The sequence below is a fragment of the Aristolochia californica genome, unplaced genomic scaffold (assembly GCF_029961685.1).
Source record: "Aristolochia californica isolate CCGP_79_NKW_82.1479 unplaced genomic scaffold, dmAriCali1.0.hap1 SCAF_8, whole genome shotgun sequence".
In the NCBI taxonomy this organism is placed as follows: Eukaryota; Viridiplantae; Streptophyta; class Magnoliopsida; order Piperales; family Aristolochiaceae; genus Aristolochia; species Aristolochia californica.
The window spans coordinates 5,428,865-5,456,562 of NW_027182279.1; the positions used below are offsets into that span (position 1 = coordinate 5,428,865).

The following is a 27,698-nucleotide window of genomic DNA, read 5'->3' on the forward strand; positions in this document are numbered from 1 at the left end:
TGAAATGCTTCAAAGAATTTGTTTATGAAATTAAAAGAAAAATTCACCCTTTCAAAAGTTGCAGATTCCGACAGACCCAACGCTTCTGCTCCTCTTTTTACAGTTCCGGATATCATTAATCTTTCTTTTATTTTTCTTTACAAGCACATCCAATCTTGTGCATTTGTTACTGCTCAAGTTGAAACATCTCTATAGATGAGTACCTCTCCTTAAATCTCACCTAAATCCTAAATATGATCCTACTTGTTGCCGTTACAAAGTGCAGAATATACATCAGGGGTGGTGGGAGAAGAAGCAAAAATCTTATGTTAAAGGTGGCCTATCAGTTTATTTACATTATAAGAGCTCCTACTACTGTTAACTCTCGGTTCCCCTCGAGATGGAAATCTAAGGCTGATTAAGTCACTAATAAACCAGTCCCAAATTAGCTGTACAGAGTCTTACTCCTTTCCTCAAACTCATGAAGAATATGAGGTAGAGATCCCAATGCACCTTTCTGTAAAAAAAAACATAAAGGGTAAAGTAGTAAGGTAAGTATTTTTTATATTCCTTTCTTCAGAAAATATTGGAGAAAAGGAGCATTTAATGCAAATCTAAACAAGAAACAAACATCATTATTAAACAAAAATAAGGCTTTCTAAACAAGCTAAAAAAAAAAGAGAAAACCTAAAACAAATCTTAAAAAGAAAAGTTCTAATTACATACAGAGCTTCTTACCTCCAGTTGTGACAAGTTTCTCAACACGAGCAACTATGTGTTTGCCATACGTGTACCTCTTCAGGGCATTTAAGTGCACTTTGATGCGTGCCAGAATCAGCTCACGACTTTGATCGTCACAAGTTTCAAGAACCTTCTGAACCACATAGTTAGCAAACTGGTCTTTCACCATAGCCTGCCACACACATTTTAGATCTCTCTTCCATCAACAATTATGCAAAAATAAGATAATTGCTGAAAACCTTAAATAATTATCAAACATACTTAACAAGAATGAAATTTGGATTGAATCAAAGAACATAAATACAGAATTTTGACAAATTAAATAAATTTGTTGTTGAACTTATTAATAAACTAGAACACCAGCCCTGGAATGTACGTCCAGTTCTGTAAATATGGAAGCACCAAGGAGGTTTAACCAGCAGCTTCATATATGCTGAATGGCAAGACTCCTGGGCCCGATGTTTTTGTTACAAATTCTATGAGGTAAGAAAATTTCTCAAAAAGGATATCATGCAGACACTTTAACAATTCTATGAAAATGGTCCAACATGTAAAGCTATAAAGGCCACCTTTATTGCATTAATCCCAAAGAAGGATGGTATTGCAGCATCCAGGAGTGTTCAGGCCAATCAGCTTGTTGTCTAGCCCTTACAAATAGATTGGTTGTGTGCTGGCCTTTTGTCATATAAAGGTAACCGGTCACGTTATCTGCCCCATCAAAGTACTTTTATTAATAGCCATTAAATCCTGAATTAGGCCTTCTCAGCACATGAACTTGATCCCCACTTCTTGAAACCAGGTGCATAAAAATTATATTCAAACAGGATTCAGGAAAATATTTGTTAGAAATAATTCGATTTTTCTGGATGAGATAATAATAAAAATGAGTTTTGGGCATAAGTGGAGGCATTGGATTCATATTTGTTTTCTTTGGCAAGGTTCCCTGTTCTCATAAATGGGCCAGGCCAAAGGATTCTATAAGCTGAAGGGAATATCCACAAGGGGATTCCCCTTTACCTCCCCCTCCACAACCACCTCCTCCTCTTCAATCCAGTAGCAGAAGCTTTGAACAGCATTTTTTTGCTGTCTCATACCAGAAGTTGGCCACCTGATTACCACCCTCACCTGTTTGCCCTCACCTCTTCAATTTGCCGACAATATGATTTGCTTTTGTGATGACAACATAGACAAGATCCTCAACATTAAAGTTCTCCTTCATATTTATGAAGTTATGTCAGGTTAACAGGTAAACTGGGGGAAATCTAGTATTGTGGGCATCAATGGTGAGGAGGTAAATTTCTTGGTGCGTAGTTGCTAAGTGACAAGCCTTCCCATCTCCCATCAGTGGCTGCCACTCTTCTCAGCTAGGGTGGTAAAAGCCTTTTAGCATCCAATCACTAAAGGAATTGAAAAAAGGCTTGCAACTTTTGGAGGCTGTATCACATTTATCAAGTCAAAATTAGAGGGAACTCCTAATGTTTTCCTCTCTTTGCAGCCATGCCCTGCTAGTTTGGCTGTGTGATTTGAAGCTATGGAAGAGGAATGGAAGAAAGCTTCTCTCAAGTGATTCTTTTGTTGGCTTCTTACCAAGAGGCCTTTCTCCTCTTACGTGGGCACCTCTATCCGCGACAATTGGAGCACAATGGCAAAAATGAGATTTGCTTCAAGTCCCCAGTTATGCAAGAATGGATCCCTCCAAAGCAAGGCTTCCTAAAGTTGAATTTTGCCGGTTCTTCGCTAGGCAGTCCCGGGATAGCAGGTTTTGGGGGAGCTATCTCTAACCCCTCTAGAAACCAGTTTTTCTCGTATGCCGACACATTAGGCATTGCTGATTCCACATTGGCTGAGCTCCAAGGTCTTCTTAATGGATTTTGCATCTTTAGAGATAATTGCAGTGACCCTCTGCATATTGAAGGAGACTCAAAGGTGGTAATTAGTTGGTGCGAGAATGTTTCCTCTCCCATGTGGCACCATTGGGACTCTTTTAGGGAGATTCTTGAAATTGCATCTCCATTTTTTTGCATTTGGTCTCACATCTTTTTCAAAAAACAAAAAGTGATTCTTTTGTTGGCAATAGATGTGACATAGTAAATTTGGATGAAAATTAGATGCCCAAGATGAATGGGGTTCCTAGGATCTGAAAATTTTGACCACTGAACCATGCCATCTTGTTGAGCACAACAGAAAAAGTACGACATCCCCCTCGGCAATTGGTTGCCCCCAGGAGAGACGAACTCGCTACTTCTTCCTTGCAGATTGCCGTGTGCTGGCTGTCCATAAATCCTCAACAGGATCAGATCATTTTGGGAAAATCATTGGATTGGTGATAGGTCCCTCTGCTATAGAGTTCCCATCTCAAAACTCTTGCAAATCACCTGCGACACAGATGTATCCATCACCAACTCATAGGGCATGTGAACCTAGCTGGGGCTGGGAGCTGAATTTTCTTAGGGATTTGATGTGCTATTTGAGAACATTTTCAGTGCCTTCCTCCTATGCTCCTCTAACTGAGCGGAACAATAACTCTCCCCAATTTTCCCATGATAGCTTTGTTGCCCCCTTGCAGAGTGGCTGGTTGAAATCCCCTCATGCCCATTCCATGATTGGGTAAAGCTCTTTGGAATTTAGTTGGTCTGGATCCCATGGAGTTCGTGGCCGGAGAATGGTGAAAGCGTTTTCTCATCTCACGAGTGCTCTCTCGGTGCCATTACCTAAAAGACTACACATATGGTTCTTTCTTGGGCTCAACTTATTTAGGATTTTTTTTTTTTTTTGGAATGTTGAAAACTCTTAGACACTGGTGAGATTTGAGCCCACAAGCTCACACACCCCACCCATGGTTCATTGGTGGTTATCTCTTGGTTTAATTGATAGGCTGATCCTCCTTGAAGATTTGACCATCACTTCCTGCCGCATTGCTGGTACCCTTGAGCATAATCAAGTCTCCTGGGTTCACATTATTAGTTATGCAAACTCCATCGCAGAATCTCTTGCTAAGGGGGGGCTTCACAACAACATCTAGTTGAGAATATAGCCCCTAACTTGTAGCCTTTTATTTTTTTTAGTTTTTCATTTCGCTTAATAAATATTGTACTATTCAAAACAAAAAGGATTTGATGCAACAGATATACTTGACATCATCAATTTCAAATAATGCTATGTGGAGAGAAAAGACAACATTTTAATTACTACAAAACTAATGCATCTTTCACCAATAAGAGATGCTAGTCTTTAAGTCATCCCTGCGAGAACCCACTTTATAAAAAGAAAAGTAACAGCAGCAAGGATAACAGAATCAGTGGAAATAGCCAAGCTCTAATGTAGTGATATACAGTATCAGTATTGCAGAAGAAAAGGTACAAAGACAAACCTGCAAGGGCTCATTTTCATCAGTGGTACCAAGCATCTCATTAACCAAATGCTGGCGTTCTTCAGGCCCACCATAAGTTAAGCACTTCTCCACAACATTGGAAGCAAACTTCTGCTGACTCATCTTTACAATTTGCCCCGCAAGTTTGTTGATTATAGCAGATCGCTCATGAGGTTTCCCATGTTGCAAAACATGCTACAATATGCCCAAGGCACCAAAAGAGATAGTCAGAAAACTGAAAAAGAAGTAACAAGTAACACACAACATAGCCACAAAAACTTAAAAGAGTACAGAACGTGTAAACCAAATGGCAGACTATATAAAACCATTATAGTCAGCTAGGTCCCACAAGCAGATACTGCTATAAACCCCTCAAGCAAACAAATGTCCAGACCAGCCAACTATGGAGCCAGCCCAATGCTTGATTATGCTTACAGTGCATGATTAGGTACCCAAGTGAATATCAACTTATGAGGAACATGAGCTCCAACCAAGTGGACACAATATCATCTGTAACCATGTACAGGTGAAATGACCATAGCCAAAATATGTACCAATAACAATAAGCCAAAGTACATTCTATAGTGCTGCCTTACTAAATACATTCAATCAACATCTACGTAACAAAGCACACTTATATTTTTTTGAAATGGAAAGAAATGAAGCACATTACTTACATGCCCATAGATAAAACATAATCCAGCAAATGCCTTTCAATTTTATTTAACTTTCAATATATTTCTTTTCCAGAAAGATGATGTGTTTTCACTCAAGAAAAGGAAGAACAACCAGTTATCGAAGTGATGCAGCCAAGAAAAGGAAGTTGACGACACTTTATCTTTCATTTTTAATCTCGGTTAACAGGTTATTTGTTTATCCTTAATCACACAAAGTATTACTTGATGAAAACTGCTCAGTTGGAAAAGAGCATGTTTGTTCAATTTTTTTTGAAAGCAATGGTTTATTCATTTAGGGAGGTCAAATTAAGGGAATAGTTACTCCTGTCATTGCGGGATGGTAAGTGGGAGAGAGCGACTACAATCGAGAGCAAGGCTCAGAGAGCGAACAGGCTACATGGGAGATTTCAAACCAGAGATCGATGGCGATTTACACGGAAAGAACGATGACGGGAACCTACTTCTACAAATTTACAAATAGGACAACGCCGTGATTCTACTACACCTGCTTTGGTGATTTCTCATGACAATAAACAATCGGCACCAGAAGGCCCCCATGTGGAATGACAACATGGTAAGGAAATCTTCTCTGCGATTCCGGAGACACAGACCATAGGTGGATGACCAGGATTTTGGGCCAGCTCTTCAAACTTCAACTATGGAACCTGAATGGACAACAGTCAATTCCAAACGACTCCGACGAAGACCTTCTCCACGAGTAAACAACAACTCAGAACCTTCCAAGCAGGTAAAACCTCCTTAAGCTTCTGCTTAGTCAACAATGGTGTTAAGGTTACCAGTGCGACCAATGAGAAACGATCTTCCATCACAATACCACTCAATGCTGCGGGCAACTTCATTAAAGTCTTCATCGTCCCCAACCTCCAGATCATTTCCCACCTCTCCACACTACAAACCCAAAATTCCGCCGCAAAACCCAACATCCTCCTCACCATCATAGAATACCAACAACATCAACATCATCTCTTCCAAGACCATTGAAAACCAATCCCTATTCCCATCCATACCTCCATCCCCCCCCACCAACATCACCATTGCCACCACCTCCATTCACAACATGACCCCCTCCCCCCTTATATGACATACCTACTGTTGACATTCCTCCTCACCTTTGGGAAATGGGCGAAAAACTTTTCTCCCTATCCATTGCCATCACTACCACCAAAAGTTGCACCTTAATCCATTGGCTCACTTCACATCTTCAACTTAAAAACACACCAACATTCTCTTTCCTCCACACCAACAACTGCATCCTTGACCAATGGATTTGCGTTTGGGGACTACCAGCTGAATTCTGGCATGATCATACCTTCAGCTTGATCAGTCAAACTTTTGGCACCCTTTCATCCCTTGACACTCTAACAATCATGAAATCAAGAGTTGACAGAGCAAGGCTGTTTATCATTCCTCACAGCCCACACCTTGGCACCCGTCTCATCAAACTATCCATTAACAACACTTTCTTCTGGCTTCGAATCACCTTCACAGACCTCTCTCAGCTCCATCACTCCACCATATTGATCTGCCACCTCACCAAGTTAACTCAAAACCTTCTGAGTCACAACCCATCCAAAAACGCCCCTTGACAACCATAAGTCTGAATCAGCTTTTGAAAATTCAATTTTTTAATCCTCTAACCCTCTTCCAATTGACAGTTTTGATCCTATTTTGCCATCTCTGGCCCCATACCAACAACACCTAGACAAAACCCGTGAACTCCATCTACCCCCACATGAGCTGGCATCCACCTTTCTTCAAATTGTGGTTGACAACGTCCCCAATCCCGAGATCCATCCCAATCAAACCAATCCACTCGCCGACCTCTGAACCTCAATGCTTTTCACTCCCCCCAAGGCTACCGAACTGTCAATCTCACAGGCTTCAATCCCCACACCCTCACTCACAACCCAACTACCATTCCCCCACCTAGCATCTTCCGCCAAACCACCCTACCCAGACTCCTGCCATTTTAAGCTCCCCACCACGCTCTCTGACACTCCCATTACCCTCCCCCCCCCCCCCCCCCCCCCCCCCCCCCCCAACCCAACCCTCAGAGCTACTACCCCGACTTAATTCACCACCCATTCTCGCCACATATCAACGTAGAGGCAAAGCCCCTGACCAACGCTTCTTCAGTGGTGAGCCCAGTGTTGTCTCCCAACTTCCAGTCGATCCGGTCACCATCAGAATTATTTTCCCCCCTCTGAATGAAAATTCCAGGAAGCTAATTGCTGAGCTTCAATCTGAACGGTTCAAGTATGATGATGAAACGTGGAGAGAAATGATGAGTTTGGTAGAGATTAAGGGAGCAATTCAACAAGACCCCCCACTAACACCCTTTCCAACTCAAGAGTCTGCAAACCATCCAAGAAGCGATGATCATTTTGTCTTGGAGCATTTGTGGAATTGGTCATCCTCGAAAGCATTCTGCTATCAGTGATCTTCTCTCTTCCTCCAAACTAGCTATTGTCTTTTTCCATGAACCAAAGCTTCAATCTGTTGATAACCAATTTCCCCACTCTCTTTGGAACTGTCCTTCCCACACAACCGGGCTTCTCTAGACGCCATTAGACAGGCATTCCTGCTCTCTGAAATTCGGACCTGGTTGATGTTCTGGACTGTATCACAGGTACTTATTCTATTGCTCTCAAAATTTGTGATTGATCTACCAATAGCACTTGGTGTGTCGCCGGTGTCTACGGACCTGACCATTATAGAGAGCATTGATTCCTTTGGGAAGAGCTTGCTGCTCTTACTCAAATGTGGCAGTCAGCTTGGCTCTTCGCGGAAGATTTCAACACAATCCGCTTCTGCTCTAACAGATTTGCCCAAAATCAATTCTTCTATTCACCACTTCGCCAACTTTATTGATGGTTGTGAGCTTGATGAAAATCCCTCTCTCAGGTAAGAAGTGCGCATGGTCTAATTGTCTCTATCACCAAGAGTCTGGGAAAGTGCTCAACCGAATTTGCGCCGATCACTGGCCTATTATGCTTGATACCAGAATGGGCAGGATCCCAAGCCATTTCGCTTTGAGAACTCTTGGCTCGTTGACCCTGAACTCATGCCTCACTTCACCCGTCATTGGATACAGCTCTCCACTACATTCAAAAACGAATGGCACCTCCCCTTCAGCTCAAAGTTATGAAAGATCATCTCAAATCTTGGGTTTCTTCCCGTCAGACAGCTTCGGTTGCTTCTAGGAATCAATTCATCTCCCGTATTGCTAAATTAGATCGAATCGAAGATCAATCAAGATCTCTCTCAACCTCGGAATTCTCTTGCCAACTTGCTCTTCAATCACAAATCCTCTCTCTCAACCACATGGAGTGTATCCATTGGAAGCAAAAAGCCCGCTTCCGATGGCTATCTGAAGGCGATGGCAACACAAAATTTTCATGCAATTGCCTCAAGACAAATAACGAACCGCATAAGCTCTCTCTGCATCAATGAAAGGGTGACCTCGGACAAAACTCTTATTACTAACACTTTTTTTCGATTTTTTTGCAGATCTTTACATGGATGACTGGCCTTGCCGGCCAAAAATCCTAAACCTTCAGTACCCATCTATCTTCCGTACCGTTGCCAACCTGCTGAAGCTTCCATTCTCAGCTTTGGAAATTGAGCGGGCAATTCTTGGTCTACCTTTAGACAGCTCCTGGCCCTGATGGTTATAACAGTGACTTCTTTTCTCACTGCTGATTAAGCCTCAAGGAGGATATCACCGCCATGGTCCAAGCATTCTACCATCATGGCCTCTCCTTTCACAGTTTGGGTGCCACATTCATGGCCTTAATCCCGAAGAAGAACACTGTTGAGCACCCCTCTTATTTCCATCCTATCAGCCTCATTTCCAGCAGTTATACCTCTCTCGCCACCTCAGAACAGCCCTACCTCTCCTAATTCATCTGAGCCAACGTGCCTTCATCAAAGGTTGATCTATCCATTATGGCCTCCTATGAAATCCTCAATCACTTCAAGTCGGCTGGTGAACCTCGAATTGCTCTCAAATTTGAATTAGAGAAGGCCTTGGACAGAGTAAACTGGAACCTTCTCGACGACATGCTCAACGCGATGGGCTTTGGTTCTAAATGGCATTTCTAGATTAGAAGCTGCATTGCCTCCTCAGACTTCACTCTCCTCCTCAATGGCACCGTTTGTAGGTACTACAAGAGCTCCAGAGGTCTTCGCCAGGGAGATCCCCTACCCCCTCTTCTATTTAACAATATGGTGGAATACTAACTCATCCGCACAGCACATCGTCTCAATTGGTTGGAACACATTGCTTCTCAGTCGGCTTTCAACATTCCTCTTCTTCAGTTTGCCAACGACACTATGATTTTTGGTGTCAGCTCAATGGATCAAGTTAAACATCTCAAGGCCCTTCTGAACATCTTTGAGATAACCTCCAGTCAGAAGATCAATTGGAAGAAAAGCTCCCTCATTGGCTACCATATTGATCCTGGTCTTCTTCATGAGATGGCCTCATACCTGAACTGCAGCATCAGCTCCGTGCCCACTACCTACTTGGGCCTCCCTCTATTTGAAGGCAGACCTTGAAAACAGTTGTGGGATCCAGTGCTAGAGCGCCTTGGCTGTCAACTTGCCTCTTGGAGAGGTCGCCTATTATCTACTGCCGATCGAATCATCCTCATAAACTCATGTCTTGCTGGAATCCCCAACTATTTTCTATCCTATTTTCACTGCCCAATGGCAATCTATCGGAAGATTGATGGAGTTAAGCGCAATTTCCTCTGGAAGGGTGCTGAACCTGGCTTCAAATATCACTTGGTTCGGTGGAGTGACATCTGCTTACCCATGATCTGAGGGGGGATTGGCAATCGTAAACTCTTCGTGTCAACTGGGCCTTCATCCTAAAATGGCTTTAGAGATTTAACGCTTCCCCCTCGACTATCCGGAGGCCGATGATTGCCTCCTGCCTTGGTTGGACCTCACCTTGGTGGACTACTGGAGGTCATCATCTCAACCTTTCACCTCTCTGGCACACTTTTTTTCCTTTGCTTGACACCCTTGTGAAGGGAATCAGATTCTTTGTCAGCAATGGTGATAGTATTAACTTCTGGAATGACTGGTGGTGCTCCACAGGTCCTCTCAGCAGCAATTTTGCCTCCCCCCATCTGATCAGCTACCAGCCCAATTCTAAAGTTGCCTCTTCCTGGTTGTCCCCCTGATGACTGGAATTTATTCTTACACTGAGGACTCAATGACGAGGTAGCTTCCTTCGCCTCATCCCTCTTCAAAACAATTCAAGGTCCCACTGTTTGCCCCAACTCCAAAAATAAGATCTTATGGCATCTTGAGCGGGATGGCATCTTCTCAGACTCCTCTACATACCATCTTTTTTTTTTTTATCTAAATACCATCTCATCAACGGTTGGCGCTCCACCATGGATCCTAGCGACCTCCTTTTCATATGGAATCTGGCGACGCCCCTCGTAACTAAATTCTTTCTCTGATGAGCCTTCAAAAACAAAATTCTCACTGCTGCTAACTCCACAGATGGGGAAACACTTCTCCCTCCCTGCCATGTACCTTCTGCAATGCCACGGAAGAGACAACCGATCACCTTCACCTTCATTGTCGCTTCTCCTGGTCTATTTGGACCAGTATCTTCAGCCACTTCGGCCTTTAGCTTCGTCTTCCTAGTAACCTCCTCACCAGCCTCAGGATTGCAATCAGACTGCCTCTTCCCACCTTGGGAAAACTCTTACTCTCCTCTGTTGTTGATCACACCCCCTGGGCCATCTTTTTTTTTTTATAAAGATGTATTTATATTAACAAGAGAAAAATTACAAAGGAAGAGGGAGTAGATCCCTAACAACAAGAGATTGTAGGGATACTCCCTGCTTGGCAAGCACATCTGCTGCCAAATTTGCAGATCTCGGAATGTGAGACCAAAATGAGCTTGTTAGCATCGGAGGGTCTCATTTTGACAGAATTCAAAGAATCCAATAAACGGCTTGCTTCCAAGACCTCCGTATCGAAAAGACCCCTTTGGGGATGTAGGCTCAAACCACCCCCCTCAAAAGCATCGGCTACTGATATCTCCCTTTGTGTGGAAAGAAGGAATAGATTCCTGAAGGCATTCAGCAAAGGTTCCTGCCCTGTCCACCAATCATCCCAAAATTTAAGAGATCTACCACTTCCAACAAAGAATCTACTGGCTGAGGAAAATTTCTGAAGAAGCGAGTAAAGTGATCTCCATATTGAGGATAGCTCTCTCCGATTTCCACCGGACATCCACCATGAAGAATTCCAACCCAGCTTAACACGAACCATATTCTTCCAAAGGTTAGAAGAATTAGTGTTGAACTTCCATATCCATTTAAGAAGCAAAGTGTTGTTCATTTCCTTTGATTTTCGTATCCCCAACCCACCCAATCTCTTTGGCAGACACACTACATCCCATCTGACCAGGTGATATTTAAATGAATCACTTAATCCCCTCCAGAGAAACCTTCTTTTCATTTTATCCATGGTTTTACAAACGGAAGAAGGGCAAGGCATAAAGGACAACGCATAATTTGGGATGCCCGCAATACAAGACTTAAGGAGGATTAGCCTTCCTGCTTTACTGAGGAGATGTCCCACCCAGGTTGCTAATCGGGACTCAATCTTTTCGACCACCAGGTTCCATAAACTTTGGGATATACGCCCATTGAAATGGGGGAGGCCAAGGTACGTTGCTGGGAGACTTGTAGTTGAACAACCAAATAAATTCGCTATCTCTGCAAGAAGCTTTGGGCCAACATTAAATCCTATGAGAGAGGTTTTCCCCCAATTAACTTTTTGCCTAGACGCTAATTCAAAAAGACCCAATACTGCTTTGATCCTTCTGGCACCATCAATATCCCCGATTCCAAATATAATAGTATCATCTGCATAATGAAGTATAGGAATATTAAAAGCCTGGTGGGGACTCGTGGGGGGAGCCATCCAAGATTAACCGCCGAATAAAACATAGCAGAGAGGAATTCTACTACTATGTTGAATAAAAGCGAAGAGAGAGGGTCACCTTGTTTGATCCCCCTGGTTCCTTTGAAATACCCACATACCGAACCATTGAGGATGAGGGAGTAGGATGCCGAGCCCACACAACTTCTGATCCAAAATCGCCATTTTTCTCCAAAACCCATTTTTTCCATTGTCTCATCAAGCAAGATCCAGCTAACTCTGTCTAAAGCTTTTTCAAGATCAAGCTAAAGGGCGATTTTCGGGTCCTGGTTACGCCAGAAGTGACCCATAAGCTCGTGCGCTGCCATTGTGGAATCTAAAATTGCTCTCCCCTTAAGGAAAGAAATCTGTAAAAAACTTAATCAACTCATTAGTAATTGATGTCCGACACGACGTTACCTCATTATTAATGCATAATGAGGTAATTCGGTTGGATCTCCTCTTTGCCGAAGCGACGGCATGGAAAAATTTAGTGTTTGCATCTCCCTCCTTCAGCCATTTAAATCTGGCTCTTTGCTTCCACTGGATCTTCTCTTGATGTAGGATGGAATTGAGATTAGGATGGAATTGAGATTAGAATTTAGATAAACTTGGGAAGAAAACTTATCAGAAGTTAAGTACCTTTGTTCCTCCACCAAGTCCAGGGCCGTGATCTGAGAGAGGAGGGAAGCCTTCTCGGCACCCAAAGAGGCATGCCGACTAGTAGCCCACTCCTTTATTTTTCCTTTTATGAATCGCAGCTTTAGAGGGAATGCCCACTCCCTTCAACCAAAGCTCGAACCCTCAGCCCACCATCCATCAATAAGAGCTTCAAATTTTTTCTCCATTAACCATGAATTTTTGAAACAGAAAGGTGAGGCCCCCATTTTTCAAAAACGGTGGTCAGCATAATAGGCCAATGATCAAACCCTACTTTATAGAGAACTCTTCCCGTAACATTCCCAAACATCTACAACCAGTCATGACAAACCAAGAAACGGTCCAATTTTGAGAGGATAGGCTGCTGCTGGCCATTAGTCCAAGTGTAGTTCTTCCCGGAAAGAGGTATCTCATCCATAGCACAACTGCCGATGAAGTCTGAGAAGCCTTGCATTGAGGCAGAAATGCGGGCTGACGGAGGTTTATTCTCATGACAATATTTGATAGCATTGAAATCCCCCTCAAATATCGATGGGAGATTCCAATTCTGCTAAAGCGCACTGAGCTCTTCTCAGAATAGGGATATCTAGTTGGACCATACACTCCGCCCACGCACCAAATTCTGCCGGAGGAGAGATCTCTAATCTGGATACCCAGAGAGAAGCGACCCTCAATGACATTACGAGAGTCAAAATTCACTGAGTCCTAGGCTACAAAGATACCTCCCGAGTGACCAATAGCATTTACTGCTACCCAATTGATTGAGGAGCACGATCAGAGCTCCTTGGCAATGGCATCTATCATATCTTGACATTTTGTTTCTTGGAAGATAACAATAGAAGGCTTGAATTGAGAAAGGAAGCTAGATATCATGTCGTGCATCTAGACAAAACCAATCCCTCTTACATTCCAAGATTGCAAAATCATTTGCTACCTCGGTTTTGGACTCCCGACGCAGTACTGTCACCAGGTAACTGACCTTTATAAACAGCACCCACAAGGTGCGCCAAACGCATCAAGTGTTGCCATGTCTCATCGTCATATCTATGACGCTCCACTCGGAGTTCCTCCTCAAGACGAGTTGATTTGTCATTTGGAGGGGGAGGTTGAGCAATTTACTCTCTCAGGAAGACGAAGAGATTCTCTAAGAGGAAAATCATTTCCCAGACGCCTTCTTCTTCTTTGATATGTAGCTAGGACAGGGGGAGATATTGGGTGTAGAGGAAGGGAATTTTCCGAGTCTGGAAGGTATGTCTGGCCTCCATGTGAGTGCACCGAGGAGAGGCAGGGTCCGATAGCCTTTCTATTCTCAGAGGGGGTGGGGGTAGGAGGGTCTTGCTCAACAAGAGTAAGATGGAAGCTGGAATCAGTGAGAGCAGCTCTTGGCATGTGGTAATTCCATTCCCCAAAAGAGACAGAGTTTGAGGGGAAGAGAGCTCTGTCCACAGGAGAACTCCCTGTGTTCTCCGTGCTCGAGGTGTCAGACCTCGAGAGGTTACTGTTGATAGCACCGGTGTACATTGTTGGGCCTCGACATGAAGTGCATGTGAGGAGCATGGTTCGAAGTTCAGATTAAACATCTCCTTTTGGCTATCTGTGTTCCCGAGGTGATCAACGTGCTTGTGACTGCCAGATAGTCTCAAACCCTGCAGAAAGATTTCTTGATGCGAGGGAGAAAAAGTGGAAGAGCTTTTCTGGAAGAGAGGATTGGACAGAAGGTTCATGAGTGGTCTGAGGAAAGATGAAAAAAAGGAAGCAGACACAAGGAAAAGTGTATTTACGGGGTTTGAAAAAACTGAAGAGGTAGACATTTCTGACAAAGGACTAACTGAGACACTTGACGAAGTTTGAAAGCTTTGAGTTGAAGTACGAGAGGAGTCAGTATTGGAGTTCGACAAGGAGAGGTGGGTCTGACTCATTCTCTTTTTGGGAACCAGGGTTTAAAATTGAAACTGGAGTGGACTCGTTTACTGAGACGAGATCAAAAAGGACAGATCTCGGGATTCTCACATGGCTCTTCAAGTTGAATTTTGAAAATTTTGGGTCGGAGATCGAGCGGATTTCGCATTGGAGACCGGGAGGTACAGGATGGATGGGGAGTGACACATATCCCACTTTTTCGTTTTGGGAATCCGGGATTGGTTTAAAGACTTCTGGCACGAAACCCCTTTTTTTCATATTGGGAAATCCGGGATTGATTTAAAAACATCTAACAAGGAAGCATCGTAACTCGGGATCACGCCATAGACGATTCTCGAAAAACTTCCCAATGAATTCAAAAATGAGTTTGAGTTTTGAGTCAAAACTCGAGAGCGATGTGGACTCACTTGAGTGAGAGGGATCCTGTTGAGTGCCCACTGAGTTGACTCGTCTAGGATTCGTGCAGGTTGTGAACTCAGGGGTTGTGCTTCTCCTTCGCATCCGACGACATTCCGGTGGCCTCAGAAGACAGAGTTCCCCGAAGGACACCTCTATCCACACAAACTCATCACCGAAAATTAATTTCAGAAAACACGGCTCTATCCCGCAGGAGTTTGGGTCGACGAAAGCCGTAGCGACGTTGAGCTTTGATCCCTTTGACGTGGTGTCCGATCACTGTATCAGCTTTCCGAATGAGCTGAAAATTTGATTTAGCACTTCATCCATCCATAGTTCGATCGGGAGACCTCGGATCGAAACCCATTGGCTAATATGCCATCTTCTTGCAACCATTTCCTAATTTCCCAAATTTCTTCAGCCTCCTCCCTCAATTTGAGGAGCACCAGCCATTTCCGGGGTTCCATCCACGCTATTTTGGGCTAAAGCTTGAAGGAATCGCGGAACCATTTCGCCACGATTAGGCCAGCGCTGAGATTCAATTTCCCAGTTTTGAAAGTGTCAGGGGGCAAGTATATGGTCAGGTTCTGAGCAGTAGGGTGGGGGATTTTTTGGGGGGGATAAAGGTGTTTTTTAGGTTTAATGGCTTAGGGGTTGGGTCTTCCTAGCCGGGAATTGGAACGGGGGGAAGTGACGGAGGCCATTTCTAGTGTGTGTGTGTGTGTGAGAAGACCCAAAAAAATTTCGGTAGGTAGACGCACGTCATGATGGTAGTCCCCCTTCTTTGGATTATCTTGAGCTCTCTAATCCCCTTTTTTGGAAACAAGGAAAGGAAGAAAAACCTCCCCGATTCAGATTTCACGGAGTTCTTCCCATGTCTCCATCTTCGAAACATCGAGCAAAATCCGAGATGGAAGCCAGGGGGATTGAAATGAAAGAACTTCTTCGCCCATTTCGCATAGTGATTCGGATTACCCTAGCACTTCGCCCTTGCTTTAGGGCCAGTGAGATCTCAAACTCAATGTAAATCCATGATGAGTCCCCCATTTATGATTTCCTTTCCTTGTCGTAGATCTTCCTTTCGCCATGCTCCAGGGACCATCATCCTCCATCGCCAGCAGTTTGCCGCGGTCATCTTGCCTCTAATGGGTCCCCGTGATTGGAGCCTCCACATCATCGACTATTCGAGGGAGGGGAAGTTGGGGCAGCAGAGGGAGCCCAACCTCAGGCGCCGATGTCGCCTCATCGCTCTCCTTCCGACGTTGCATGTCTTCACCCATATGCCCCTCAAATTTGGCATAAATGCAAACATACCTCAAATTTACAAATTAATGCCACAATATCCTTACGATATCACCAAAATTGCCTACATGCCTTTACTCTTCATTTTTTAAATAAAAATACAAAATAATCCTTTTTCTTAAGTTTGTATGGTTTACCTTAGAAGGGCCCACACAATGAGTGGGAACCCCAACCACCACCATCAGCACAGATAGAGAGGGAGGTGGACAGCCATCTACCATTCCTCTGGCTGCCAGCAGAGGAAGGCAGGAGAGGTCTTTCATTTGTGCAGATGCACAAATTGAGGACCACAGCTGTCCCTACATCCTCCTCCCAATGGCTGATAGAGGCAGGGAAGGAGCCTCCATGAGCAAGATGAAGGTAGGCAGCAACCCTCCATTCCTGCCCCCATATGTGCAGATCTCTACAAACAGCTGTCTCTCCCCCACCCCTCTCCTCCCAATGGGCTGACAGAGGCAGTGCAAGAGAGGATTCTCTGGCTCCCCCCACCCCACCATCCTCTGAACACTTGGATATGAGGGGGTGATTGCGCTCAAACAATGGATACCACCTTCCCTGACAAGGGACGACCCAGCTCCATGGGTACCACCTTGTTTCCTGTCTGGGTCCCATATTTCTTGTATAGGCTCAAACAATAATCCTATAAAGGAAAATTTGCCTTTTACAAGTCTAAGTTAAGGGTTAATTGGCAGAATTTAGAAGATACAAGGATGCAGAGAATTTTAATAATACTATAATGGTATGTAGGCATCAATATTAATACAAGGGTATGTGGGCTTTTATGCTATATATTTGAGAGAATGCATTCAAATAACCCTTTCATCAAAAACCATTTTGTTAATTGACATTTATTGCAAAAAATGAAAAGCCAAATTTGACAGAATGCAAGTAAAAGAAAGATGATGTTGAATATCCATCTCATTTAAGGAGGGAGAATGATGTAAATTTGTGAATAATAAAAGAATAACATAACTCAGTAGAACTAATTTTAACTTGCTAGCATATACCTGAACAACATAATTCCCATATTGGTCTTGTGCTAAGGTACAGATAGATTGCAAAATTTCTTCCATCATAATGCTCTGTGTTTGTCGATCATTGCAGTGCTCCAGGACCCGCTGCCAGAAATTGTCAAGTAACAGATTTAATGAATGACAATAAAAAGAAAAAGAACAAACAAGCCATGACAACTATGAGAAGAAAAATAAAAAATGCGAGTACCTGAATGACCCGGCAGCCATAGGGGTGAGTAGAGAGTGCTACAACTTGTCCATAAAAGGATGAAACTATAAATTGAATCCTTTCTTGGGGGACACACTCTATACATTTTTGGATCACGTGGTTGCCATTCTGGTCACGAACGCATTTCATGATGGAACCATCAAGCTCGGAAACCATTCGGGTTTGCTGCTCTACATCAACCACCTCTAAAGCCTGTCCAAAATATTTGAATCATTAACAACTTAATTGGTCAAAGTAATATAAAATGGTGTAAAGGGCAGCTTTACCATGTCTAATGCAATGTCTTCATAGTGGGACAAGATAAAATCATCGACTGAAATTCAAATTGTTGATTTTCAAGACTCCATGGATTTAGCTCATGGAGAAAAAGAGAAAGGGACTCATTGAGAGAAAACAAGAGGAAAAGAGGTTATGGACTTGATTATCCTAACCCTCCCCCTGAAGCTCTATTTATAGATTAATGAAACTATTGTATTACAATAATACCCCTGAACTTAGGGTTTAGGGTTTAGGGCTTAACCCTGGAACTTTAATATAATTACATCAATACTATCTCTATAAGATGACTTTTTATTTACCATCCTGTCATCATTGTATGTGGGCATATGAGCCTTCTCCTTGATCTATGGGCCTTGAGCCCGTCTTCTATATCTCTTGGATGTATGGGTCTTCCTTGGTCTTATGGGCTTGGGCCCATATTCCAACACACTTGGATATGTAGGCCTTCCTTGGTCTTATGGGGTTGGGCCCTATCTTCTAACACTCCCCCTCAAATTGGGGATGAGAGAACAGCATAAACTCCCAGCTTGATGCAAATGATGTATAAAATCTTTTTTTGTATAATTTGACACATCTTCCAATACTCCCCCTCACGCTGGTGGTCTCGTTCATGAGGCCCAGTTGGCATAAGAAAAGTGAGAGTAAAATCACTTCAAGTCGTATTACATTGCTCTTTAATCCAGTCAAATAACTCATGCTCGATGTTTGACACACTCCTATCTTTAAGTAGTGTCACTCCTATTAATGTAGGTAGTGAGTCTATACGTTGTTCGGTAGTGTAATAAAAAAACTCCTATATCACTGTGTCCCTCCACAGGACAACAACTCTCAAATGGTAGGAGTAATAAATGTCAATTCATGGGGTTATAACATAGAGTCAGTAATAATTTTTCAGATTTTGGACTCTTTCCCAATATCATCGGCAATAGTAAGAATCAGGAAAATGTCTCCTTCTTCCCCACGACACGACGCCGAACAGCTCGGGACAGCAGAGTCGTCCCGCGGCAACCAAGCAGATCTTTTTTTTTCCACGGTGCCAAAGGTCTCTTGGCGGAAACAATCCAGAAACTTACGGCGTCGAAGGACTCTTGGAATGCCTTCATCTTCCTCACGACGTTGAACAACGAGTCGTCTTCCTCACGGAGCAGAAACTGGACTCGGCAATCTCACAGCAGAGTCGTCTTATCCGGTTCCGAACAGAGCGGGAAACCAGAGAGAGCAAAGATGTATCGTTGCAGTGACCAGTGAGACTTCCTCGCCGTGAGAAGTTGTCGTCTCCGATGCTATTTTCGGATGCCAGCCAGTTATTTTCCAAAGGTAAGAAAAAAAACGTCCCGACTGGATTCTAATATCTCATAAATTTACTGGAAAGATACCAACCAGCCAGCAAAAATCTTCCCACGAGATCAAGTCCTTTAGTGCGACGCTGGCATAACCAAATAAGCAGCAGCACAGTAGTCGAGTCGTCAACTTTAGACTGCAACTTTCCAGTCGAGCAACAATACAAACACGCAGCAGTAGAGAGTTTCAGAGATAAATTATAACGTATTTTTGTTTCCGCAGAGAGTGAGCTGGTGACGAGTTTTCAGGAATAGAGACCAATGAAGCAGCACGGGCCTCGCAAAACTGGCAGAAACCGATATCTTCTGCTTCCGCCTTTCTCCAATTTTTTTTTCGCCGTCAAAGAGAGAAGAGATTGCAAGTTAACTCGGGTCAATGGCAGCAATGGCAGTGAGAAAGCCAGCCGAATAGAGTAAGAATAAAAATAAAATAAATAACAACAATATGACGAACAGTAAGCAAAGTATGAGCAAAGAAAAAAGTAATGGGTTTGTTTTTGAATCTTGAAGACCATAGATCTGGGTCCTGAAAATCAATGATTTGATACCATGTTGATTTTCAGGACTCCATGGATTTAACTCATAGAGAAAAAGAGAAAGGGACTCATTGAGAGAAAACAAGAGAAAAGAGGTTATGGACTTTGATTATCCTAACCCTCCCCCTGAAGCTCTATTTATAGATTAATGAAACTACAGTATTACAATAATACCCCTGAACTTAGGGTTTAGGGGTTTAACCCTAGAACTTTAATCTAATTACATCAAACCCCCTGGAGCCCTATGAGATGACTCTTTATTTACCATCCTACCATCATTGTATATGGGCCTATAGGCCTTCTCCTTGATCTATGGGCCTTGAGCCCGTCTTCTATATCTCTTGGATGCATGGGTCTTCCTTGGTCTTATGGGCTTGGACCCATCTTCCAACACACTTGTATATGTGGGTCTTCCTTAGTTGTGTGTGCTTGGGCCCTATCTTCCAACACAAATCAAGAAACAAAAATAACTGATTAATTTTGGAGATGATGGAGAAAACAAGACTATACAACAGTGCTCCACGTGAGCTACTCATCCATTTTGTAAGATGTGATGAAAGCTTTTACAACAGCAGTCGATCTACTTGATACAATTCTCATCCCTCTTAGATGCTAGGAAGCAGAAGCCAACCATGACATATAGGTTTATGGTTATTGTTGTGAAATATTTAATTTCTTGAACTCTTCTACAAGAGAACTCTTCTACTGGAGTTAGATGATTCCGAGGTTCCTGAAACTATCTGGGTCAAAGGAAACTTGGAACCCCTTGATGGTGTCTCCAGCAATAGCACAAAACAATTCAAGACTTGCAACAATAATGGATGTCACATCAATTGTACTGTTCCCAGTGAACTACTTAGAAAGACATGCTGGTAGCTGTATTCTGTTCTGAGAATGGTTGGGACTAAAACTAAGATATGATCTGAGAGATGACAAATATCGTGACGCCAGTAGCCACCCATCCCTCGATTTCTATTACTTGCATCAAACAGGTGATAACAAAGTCTTAAGGAAATGGTTTACAAGTGGAAAGTTATCAGTCTCTTCTTTCTAAAAGACCACATTCCTCGCCAGCCAGTACCATTATACTGCCTCAATGCTGAATTGCGAGCTCCTTGGCTCCCTGAAGCACTTTTTTTCGGTTGGTTTGCCATCAAAAACAGATCCTTATGACAACCTCAATAGAAGATGAAGCATGATGATTAATTCCCTGTGCCAGCTTTGTGGAAATGTCATTGACAGTTGATCACATCCTTCTTCTCTGCCCATACACCTCAAAATTTTGGCTTCACATGTTCAACCTCTTCAACCAAGCCTCAGCCCCACGAATTCATTTAAAGATCTCATTATTTAATGAGCCTTTTTGCTTCTCCCCCACTACATTAAAATCCTTTGGCAGATTGTTTTTTGTGGTTCTTCTTTGGTCCGTTTGGAAAAAACAAAATAGCATCGTTTTTACCAACACTTTCAACACCATTAAAAGCATCATTGAGAAGGTAATTTGTCAAACACAAGCTTGGATCTGCACTGGAAGGCAGTATCCTAGTACTGAAAGTGCCTTCATTCATCAAAACCAGTCATCTGCGGTTTATCTTACTGCCCTGAAAACAGTGTTATTGAAGCTTGGGCCCCCCAATCTAGTTCCCTTAAATAAAATCTTGATGATTGTTCCTTGAGGAACCCCAGGCCAGCATGCTAGGGTAGTCACATCATGACTCACAAGAATAATTACTATTACAGGGCCACTCAGTACTGCTACCTCCATTGATGTGGAGATCAATGGTCTCCTACATAGTCTTTCTGTTGCTACAAGAACACCTGTCTGTCCACCTACGGATGAAGGGTGTTCCACTGCTGTAATGAACTGGTGCAGGAAGAATATTGATCCCCGGTGAAGGCTCCTTCACATAATGAAAGAAATTCTCAACTTCAGTCATTCAATCAATATTACAAGAAGAAATGTCCCTCGATCAGCAAACATGGCAGCTTATGCTCTCAACTAAAGATGGAGTCCATTAAGATGGCTTAATTATCTTGCATCGCTCTCCCTAGTGGTCTTCTTCCCATCAAGATGTATCTTTATTGTTGTTTATTATTGTATTCGCTTACAGTTGTACGCATTGTCACACCCTTCTGTTCATTGAGTTGCTTGTTCACATCCTAACAAGATCTCTTTCTCGCAATTCATCATAGAATAACTAAAGAAAAAAGAAAAAGGAAGCAGAACCTTCCTGACATATATATTGCTTCCCTGAGTCAAATAATAGACTTGTTTTAAAAGCTAGGAACTCTTCATCTTTGTTTAAACGACAGCTTGGTTGTCATTGATGAGGATATCATTCATCCTAGTGGAGGGACCACCAGAAAGAGTACATGTATTATGTTCATGAAAAAAAAGCAAGCTAAATTTGACAAACAAAATATGAATTAATAGCAAAGTACGCTAAATTTTGTTAAATGAACTTGAATTTGTAGAAGAACGAGCGCAAAATTCTGGCAAGCTGTAAAACAGAGTTACTAATAGAATTGGAAACACAACATAAACTAATGATAGAAATAGAAAACCATATAAAAACACTGGAAAATGATAAGTAAAGTAAATAAAAGACCAAATAAAGGAAGTACCTTCTGAATCACTCTACAACCATACATTTGAAGACTTAGAGGCAATACATAGCCCGTAAGCTGATCCGCAAGCTCCTTCCTCTGACTCTCTGTCCCATGCTCAAAGAACTGCAGATCCGAGTAACTATTTGTCAGGTCACGAGAAAGTCTCAAATATCTGATCATCGAACAAGAAAATGGAAATAACTAAACCAGAAGAATTGAATGGACCTTCTGTATAACATAATTTCCAAAAACATCAGTCATCAAGCCACGTGCTTTAGGAATGATCTCAGGAAAAATTTTGTTCTTCTCTTCCTCTGATGCGATTTCTAGTTTTTGTTGAATAAAACGACTCCCATACTGATCCACACTGGAAAAAAACAAGGAAAAGAAAATAAGAGAGAGAGAGAGAGAGAGAGAGAGGCAAAGGAGAGATGAATAGACAGTCATTATGCCGAGATACTGAAACAAACTACAATGAGGTATTAATAAATACCTGAATTCAACTACATGGCCCACAATCTCAGATAACTCAAAACATCTGGTCTTGTTAGTTTTAAACTCCTCTAATAAGAATGACCCAAAACTCTCCTCCATGCTTCCGCCATTTTCTGAATGCCATGATGCCATCAATCCACCCGATGTATTTCTCATCATTGATGAAAAATGTGCAACCCGCTCATTCGGCCTCCTAGTACTTCCAGCTCCAACAGAAGGAAGAATAGAGCTTGTCAATGGGCTAGCAGGATAAGGCATGCCAGCACCATAAGTAGGGCCAGCCCCACCATAAAAGCCATGATTCAATCCACTAGATTTTCCTAAAAACGGAAGCCCATATTGGGCTTTCTGTTGTGCAAGCAGTGTCCCCAGATATGCTTTTTGAAGCCCAAGCAGCTCCATGTTTGAAGCACCCATGTAATTCCGCCCCAAAGAAGGATCAGTTAAACCTGCAGCCACCAGTGCAGTATAATCAGGAGTTCGCTGCAGATACTGCGTATACAGAGGGTCAATAGTGGAGACTTGATTAGCAGACCCCACTAAGCTTCCACTTCGGTTCAGGGTTGATCCTTCAAGTCCCCCAGCCAAAGTCGCACCTGAAAGCAAGACACCATAAGTGGCCAAAACACAGAAAAGTTTCTACAGTGTGTGATCTGCCAAGAGTACATATACACAGAACAAAGGTTCTGTTTTCACAGCAGTTCCTGTGCCCTTCCAAACTAATTCCATCAGGCAAGTTAGCCACATGTTGTACCTCTCCATGTGCCTAACACACAATAGAATGAACCAAGGTTGAAAACTAAAATTGACATGTTAAATCTGATTTGACTTTGTTGTTATTTTGCCAAATAATATCAGGAAACAGAAAGGAACAGAAGAGACTTTCTATTGACCAAGTTTTCCAAGTGTCAGTTTCTTCCACCAAAGCAGATGCAGGAAAGAATGGGTAAGAAAATTGGTAAAAGAGAAGCTTTACCAAAAAAAATTCCAATAGGGAAAAGGCCAACAGCATTTGGTTTTCTTTTTGTTTCTTTCTTCTTCTTTTTTCCCAGAGGAACAAGCATCCCCTTAAATAGTAAGGAATTAGGTTCAGAGCATGAGGTATGGTTGCTCAAGATATAAGAAGCAGCAGTAAGACAAGCAGAACAGATAAAGGAGGATGACTTAGAAGTACAAAAGATACATTGGTTATATTAAACAACATAAGCAGAAAGAAGAAGAAAAATGATAAAAAAAAAAAAAAAGTAAACACATGTATGTATCCTCACCTGTATCAAAGTGATTCTTCATCATTGAGGGCATCCTTTGGTTCAGAGAGAATCCACCTGAGTTATACCCACTATAATCTAAATTAGGATCTACATTTCGATAATGAGCACCCAACCCTTCTACACTAGCAGGACCAGCAGTGGGAAATGTAGGGTACACAGCAGCAGAGGAATAAGAACGTTTTAGCAAGTTAACTTGTTCATCACAGGTAACTCCATTGCTTTTAGACAAATTATTGTGAGACATTCCAATGGCAGGCATTGTTGGTGAATCTGCTTCGGTCTTGTTGAACAGAAAACTGGACTGGTCAGGAAATTCATGTTGGTGCTGAGACTGGACATGAATTTCTTCTCCTACAAGCCTATTTCTAGAAAGGCTTAATCCAGAAAAAGCGGTAGCAATCTCATCACGGTCAGCCATGCTAGAAGATACACCATCATAGGTTGAACTAAGAACTGTACTTTTATCAGTAGCTGGAGCCCTCCCGCCAACTAAAGGATGGGTGGATCCCACAGACCTCCCAATCAGCTGAGCATCAGGAGTTGAACTTCTGGAAACAGATGATCCCAGAACAGAAGCAAATGATTGAGGAGCTGATGAACCAATGCTTTGAACCCTAACCAGGCTGGGCCCACCAGAACCAACTATTCCAGAGCACAAGCCATCTACAGATTCCAGATCATTTTGTAACTGTGAGAATTGGGAACCATTTATGCCAGTTGGATCAGAAGTATCATCAAAAGTATTACGGCTCACTGGACGTGAAAAACGTCCAGATACTGCTGCACTTCGGCCTAGTCCTTCCTGAGAAGAGCCCACAAATCTTGAGAATACAAGATAAATTACCAGGAAAGGCACGAGAGAGAGAGAGAGAACAACTAAGAACTGAAGCAGTTACTAGACATTAACAACATGAAATAAAAGGAAGCTGAGATATATCCAAACAAAACGAACAAAGGCACAGAGATTCAAAAGTCAGGAATCACATAAAAAGATGTTGCCACTGTTGTCATCTTACAAAAAACCAATAACACTTCAGGAAAAAAGAAAAAGCCAAAGCTGTTTTGTAGTTCAATAATCAAGCTGTTCCACCATGAAAAAATACACAAACAACAAGAAAGAGTGTTACATGAGTAAACGTGTCTTAATGATAAAACTGGGAATGGTGATTAACCAAAAGACACAAATAAAATATATTGAACTAAACATGTTCCTTTGTCTTTACACTCCACAAACCACCTTTATCCTTCCCATGCCAATAAAGGTCCTAATGACTGTAATTTCCTTCTTCTTTTATGTATTAATAATTGCATGACATAGTTACAACAACTTCCAGTTTATTATTTTCTGCTTTCACCTGTGAATTTCAAATCAGTTGCCACTACATGATGCAGATATAACAACAATTTCAATATATGTCTATTTTTTATTCTATCTTCCACTCAAAAGAAGATAAATTTTAAAGAAAATGCAAGGGCTTTTTCTTAATGTTGGGGAAAAAATAAGGGCTTCAGTGTAGGGATCAAAATTGCCAGATAAAACTTTCTAGAAGGACTTTTTGTTCTCTAAAGGAATGGAAAAACTTACATGACAGATCCTGCACTAGCTCAACTTTTCTAAATTAAAACCACATTTAAAATGAGTTCAAGACACTAAAGATACATAACATAAAATTCAATATCATTTGAATAACCCCTTTCATGCATCTAGACACCTTGTTCCCACTTACATTGGATAGTAATCATTTTCAAACATTTAAAAACAATGCAAAGATGAACAACCATGACACAGGAAAACCACATCAGTATGCATGCGAAGTTTGAAAGAAAAACAAAACCAAGTCCAAATGTAAGAAACTCTACAAATCTATAATCAAACACTAAATCATGCAAATATTTTGTTTTTTAAAAATCTTCCTAGCACACACGTAACCAACAAAACATTCAATAACAACAGAACCACAACAATTAAAAGAAAATGAACCATAACGCATAAAACATTTTAATGGTTAGACTAACAGCAGACCTGGAGCATGTCTGCGAGGCTCTTTGTCCTTGCACCCAAGCGCACCCCTGCCAATCCAATCAAACCATCAGCCTCACGTTCCAACCACTCAGCTGAAGGTTGCCTGGTCAGATTGACCTTTTTAGGTCTTATTATTTCTTCATCCCCCCTCTGACCTGGTTGCAATGAAAATAATGACTTGCTGATTCCATCATCAACTATCTCCTTTTTCCTCCTATCTCCAATACCCCCAAAGGAAGAGCTTCCAGCCTGAAATCTTTGTGCAATACGCCAATCTTCCTTAGTCAAAAGTGGGGGAGGAAGTCTTGGATTCTGGTTCTCATGAGAATAATAATAAGATAAATAAGCAGGGTGAGACAGTAATTCTTGGTCAGAGAGAAGGGAGTTCTTATTAAGACAAACTGGTGGGAAATCCGAGCCTCCAACTCGAAAAAGACTGCCGGCGGCTGTCAAAGAGCCCTCTACTGTCGGAGGGGCACTTCCACTACGGTAGATGTTTAGTTCTCTCTCTGTGTCAAAAATGTCTTTACTGCGCTGCTCTTTGAGCATAATCTCAATTTGTTTATCTAAAGTATCCTCAGAAGTATTGCTTGAGCCACTTGGACCGTCCCCAAGCGCTGGACCGACACCGAGATCCGATAGCGTCTTCAAAGGACTCTCCGTTACCATCCTCAAAAACCTATTAACAAAGTTTAAACATGAAACACCCAACAAGAACAAAGTAATAAGGCGAAGGAACGGCAATTCTCCATAAGCCGACCTTCCCAACACAAATGAAATAAGGAATTTTTTCAAAAGCAAAGAAAAAAAACCATTACTGCATCAGAAAATATTTTCTTGCTTGAAAATAAATTAAAAATAAAAATAAAACCAAACATCGTCATATAAATGAGTGAGAAAAGAAATTCTAAAAGGGCATAAAAAAGAGCATGCAGAGAATCACACCTTCACACGAAATTCCGCATCAGACTCAATCGTCGATGGTTCGAAAACGCGCCGTGACCAATGATCAACAAACGAAAGTCACCACCAAAAACAGAATCGGAGCCCCAGAATTGGCCAAATTCTGAAGGCGAATAGTGGCAGATGCAAAGGGAATAGATTACTGGGGCGGCAGATTCTCCGTCATAGTTCCAACCCAGATTCGAATGTGGGTATCTTAAAATCGTTGGCTTCGTTTCGGTAAGAACCGAACATTACATGGGCAAATTGTATAGAGAAGAAAATAACTGAGCGGAGGCAAAGCCAGAAGAACAAGAGCAATGGTTTAGCAGCCGTCGATCTGAGAAGGACGGCAGAGATGGGGAACGGAGTTATAAGGGCGCGGTTGTGGAGGTGGGTGGATTTTGAGGGGGTTGAGTTTGATTACTTGTTACTTGCTTCCGCATTTTAGGGTTCTCTCTAACTTCTACTCGTTGGGTTGGAACTGGTAAGAAAATCTTTTCGATTCAGTTGGGTTACACGTGGAAAAATAGAAAAGGTAGTAACCAGTTATGTAAGAACCAGTCCCCTTAATAATCCAGAAAGGTGCTGGCAATCCTTCTTCCTTCCTTCTTCCTTTCTTCCTTCTTCCTTCTTCCTTCCTTCCCCTTCCTCTCATTAACTAGGGTAACTTAACCTCATTGATTGATTATAAAATGTAATTACTAAATCAAATGGGTCAATCAATATTCATTTATATTAATATATTAATTTTTTATGTTTTTAGGCCAAGGCAGGGGCAAAGTCACAACATTGAGGGTCCATTTGGAACCCCTAAAAAATAAAAGAAAATGAGATTTTGATTATTATTACTCTCAAAAATAGTTAGTAAAAATAACGTAACGATCAAATTATCCTTTTCATTGATTTTTTTTGGAATAATGATGGTTAAATTCTCTTC

General features: G+C 42.1%; 1 protein-coding gene across 1 annotated transcript; it reads right to left on the bottom strand.

Moving 5' to 3' along the window:
• Positions 1-27,228, bottom strand: LOC137938835 (pumilio homolog 1-like). Its single transcript, XM_068783897.1, has 11 exons — positions 26,762-27,228; positions 25,817-26,495; positions 23,791-24,595; positions 22,521-23,118; positions 22,253-22,394; positions 22,043-22,150; positions 17,242-17,454; positions 17,028-17,138; positions 4,091-4,285; positions 718-892; positions 1-496 (listed from the first exon to the last, which is right to left on the bottom strand). The coding sequence occupies exons 2-11, from the start codon at positions 26,483-26,485 to the stop codon at positions 459-461; spliced, it is 3,054 nt and encodes a 1,017-aa protein (XP_068639998.1). The 5' UTR covers positions 26,486-26,495; positions 26,762-27,228; the 3' UTR covers positions 1-458.
• Positions 27,229-27,698: the final 470 nt, after the last annotated feature.